Genomic DNA, 3,763 nt, shown 5'->3' on the forward strand with positions numbered 1-3,763 from the left:
ATAAAACTAAATGTAATTTCTTCATACGTTTTCCTTTACACCTTTAAATAGGTAAATAACATCATATGTTTATACAATACAAAGTCTTAAATTCAAACCACCCACAGAAAAAAAAATTATGTATTTATACTAATAAATAAAACCTATTTTCTGTCATATGTCATGTCCTCATTGATTTGGACACATGACATTTTAATAGATTTTTAAATTTATTTATTTCCACATGTAATTTTCTGATTTGTTCACATATCATAACTTATTTCGGTTATAATATTAAAAGAAATAAATGATTCCTTAAAAAGGAATTGATATATTTATAATGTAATAAATGTCATAATTAATGAGAGCTCTAAAATTGATATTAATATTAAATTTAATGTTTAAATATTGATATTAAATTTTTACTTTTAATAAACCCGTATATTACACGGGTCTTACACCTAATGCTACTATATAAGTACACAAAACATTCAAACGTTAACATATGAGATAACATATGTTGACAAATTTCCCCTCAAGTCTAGGGCAGGTGGTGAGGTTAACAACCCCTCATTGACTTTGTCTGTCAAAAGTACGAAAGGTGCAACAAAACATAGTTAAATCATGACTTGTGTATAAAAAAATGACAAATCATAAGGATCATTAGTGTAATTTTCTCTAAAAAAATATAAAAAGAATTTCATTTATATCCTTACAAACTTTAGAAAATCGTTTTAAAAAATTAATCATAGCTTACATTAACTTATGCCACTAGATTTTTGATTAAAGTTATACAAGGCAGTCCAATCCAAGAGGGCATCTTTAATCGGCCGGCAAAACACCATGTTGCAGGTGAAACAGCTCCAATCGACCGCAGTTTGCCATTTTGCTACGGCGACTCACCAAATTTCGGGGTTACAAATTGCTACTTCTTATCATTCAAAACAAAAACGTTCTAACAAAAAAATAATAATAATAACAGAATCACAAATTTCTTTGATACATTAAAGTATTAAAACTATAAAAAAATAAAATAATTTTATTAATAAGGCCAAACTATATACATACAATTTACATGTCAAGAGTTGCTCCAGAGCCATATGGCTACCAAAATAACAAAAATTTCAACCAATCATGACACCCCCAAATAATTAAACTCCTAAAATACAAAAGAATTTCCATGTTTTCATAACCTTTTTGTCACATCTAATGCTCGATTCCTTCCTAAATTCACTTTAAAATTAACACAATTTATAATTCTAAACATTTGTTTTATTGTTTATTGGCCTACCTGAGCATGTCGGTGGCCTGCAATTGCAGCCCACTCAACACCGGCGAAATATTAAAAGATTTTCCATCTCCGGTGAAGGTAGGGTGGCCAAGAGGCGTCGGCCTATCGGGAATCACCGGCACTTCAACGTCTCCTTCCAACATCTTCAATACATCCATAATCGTAGGCCTTAAAGCCACCATTACATGAGCACACAAAATTCCCACAAGAACAAATCTCTCCATTATCCCTCTTGGGTTCATAGTCTCCGAATCTTTACCTTCTCCCAACAACGAAGGATCCAAAACATGCCCTAATTTCCCTTCTTTTATAAGCGACCATGCCCAATCAGTAATTAAGAAACCACGCGAATCTGAACAAGACAAATCCAGAGCTTTTCTCCCACACATAATCTCCAAAATCACAACCCCAAAACTGTATACGTCGCTTTTTTCCGTTAGTTGGCCGTATAGAGCATATTCCGGCGCTAAATAGCCATGGGTTCCGGCGACTCTGGTGGTTAGATGAGATTGTCCTTCTCTACTTTGCTTGGCTAACCCGAAATCTGCTACTCGAGCTCTCATGTTTGAATCCAGAAGTATATTTGTAGCTTTGATGTCGCGATGATATATTGCAGGTTTTACTCCATAGTGAAGATAAGCTAACCCTTTTGCTACATCTAGGATTATACTTTTTCTTTGAGGCCATGTCAGTTTAGGTTTTCGACTCATGGATGGGAATAAATGGTCTTCAAGGTTACCATTTGACATGTATTCGTAAAGAAGGAATCTTTGATCATCTCTCCTCTCGTAATCTTCATCTTCGCCATGGATACAACACCCGATAAGGGGGACAAGGTTTCGATGCCTTAATTTGCTAATGATTTCAACTTCGTTACAGAAGTCATCGTTGCCTTCAAACTCTGAATCGATTATCTTTTTGACAGCGACAACAGACCCATCGGAGAGAACACCTTTATAAACAACCCCAAATCCACCTCTACCGATGAAATTGCTTGAGGAGAAGTTATCGGTTGCCTTTTCAAGGTCGTGAAACTTGAACCATATAGAACCAGTGTTTGGTCGTCTTCTTGGCCGAGTAGATTCGAATTCATCTGTGCCTGATTCATCGGTGTTTTCCCTTTTCCTCTTTCTATCCCACCAAAAGTATAACCCCACGAAACAAGACATTACTACAACAGCAACAAGTGCTCCAACCAATCCATATATCAGAGAAGAACGAGTATTTTTATGGGATTTGGGTAAGAAGTTAATCCCGAAAGTACAAGCTACAGCACCAGTACTTTGAGGTCCGAGCTCATTGACAATACCAGCAGCATAAAGAACAACGAAGTAAAAACAGTCGCTTGAATGAGAAGAATTACCATCCATAGAATTTAGTTGTTTATGAACCGCTAATCCAGCAGCAACACAATCATCACATGAAGTAAGATCAGAGAGATCATTTTGACACGACGAATCAAGAACCGTTTTATTCCCCAACTTCCGGCGCCAATCTTGGAGGTTCTGAATTGCAGCACAGGTGTTTGACGAAATGACAAACTGCATAGGGTCAAAACAAAAGGAAGCGAGGTTATCGGGGAGGGAAAGTGAGTTGAGTTTCATTTGAAAATCGTAGAGACAAGACGCGGATGTAGCAAGATCTGGGAGGTTAAACAGAGAGGATTCTTTCAGGTGCTGAGCTAAGCCGATGCCGAAGACGCTAAGCAAGGTTTGACAACAAGTGGTGGAATTGGTGACGGTTTTGGTTGGATCACGGGAGTGGCGGCAGTCGACGGTCGGCCATTGAATCCGGCGCACGTAGTCGTAGTTTATGGGACAAGAGGATGAATTGGTGGGTGTTTGAGATCGAACTAGGGACGAACAACAGAGAATTGCAAATACAAACGTAGTTACTAAAAGATTCATGTTTGATTGATGGGTTTTGGGATTAGCAACTGGAAATCAATTTGGGAGAAAGAAATTCATGGGGATCTATGAAACAAAGACGAAAACACAGAGGAAAAAGAGAGAGAGAGAGAGCGGAGAAAAGAAAGTAGTAGTGTCGAAATTGGGTACGTGGGTAAAAGCTTTCGTAAATGGCTGGCTAAAGCAACATCGTAGAAAAAACTAAGGAGATAGCGATTTGCAGATTGGGGAGGAGTAAATAGTAATGGTGATGGTGATGGTGATGGTGATGTTCCCAAAACGATAAACAGAGTCAAAGGTACCCTTCCGTTCGTTGGGGTATCGCCACGAAAAGTGATGAGGTATACATGTTCGTTTTGTAGTATTTGGATTTTGAACTACGTAAAGACAATACTATATTACATTGTTTTAATATAAAAAGTATATTATGCCATATATTTAATTATTTGTATAGAAATTTGATTAATTTGTTTATATTGTTGTAAATAATAATGGTAAACTATAATGTAAATCACGTTTTTATATTGATTAAATGTTTTAATTAGTTTTATTGTTTTTTTTATTTTAATTTGTAGATTAAATATTC

At 36.1% G+C, this 3,763-nt stretch overlaps 1 protein-coding gene across 1 annotated transcript; it reads right to left on the reverse strand.

The window, feature by feature from the left end:
- Positions 1 to 991: 991 nt before the first annotated feature.
- Positions 992 to 3,498, reverse strand: LOC145061837 (putative receptor-like protein kinase At1g11050). The gene has a single exon (XM_079009413.1). The coding sequence runs from the start codon at positions 3,175 to 3,177 to the stop codon at positions 1,267 to 1,269; it is 1,911 nt and encodes a 636-aa protein (XP_078865539.1). The 5' UTR covers positions 3,178 to 3,498; the 3' UTR covers positions 992 to 1,266.
- Positions 3,499 to 3,763: the final 265 nt, after the last annotated feature.

The sequence above is a fragment of the Lactuca serriola genome, chromosome 7 (assembly GCF_051521515.1).
Source record: "Lactuca serriola cultivar US96UC23 chromosome 7, Lser_US96UC23_V15, whole genome shotgun sequence".
Classification (NCBI taxonomy): Eukaryota; Viridiplantae; Streptophyta; class Magnoliopsida; order Asterales; family Asteraceae; genus Lactuca; species Lactuca serriola.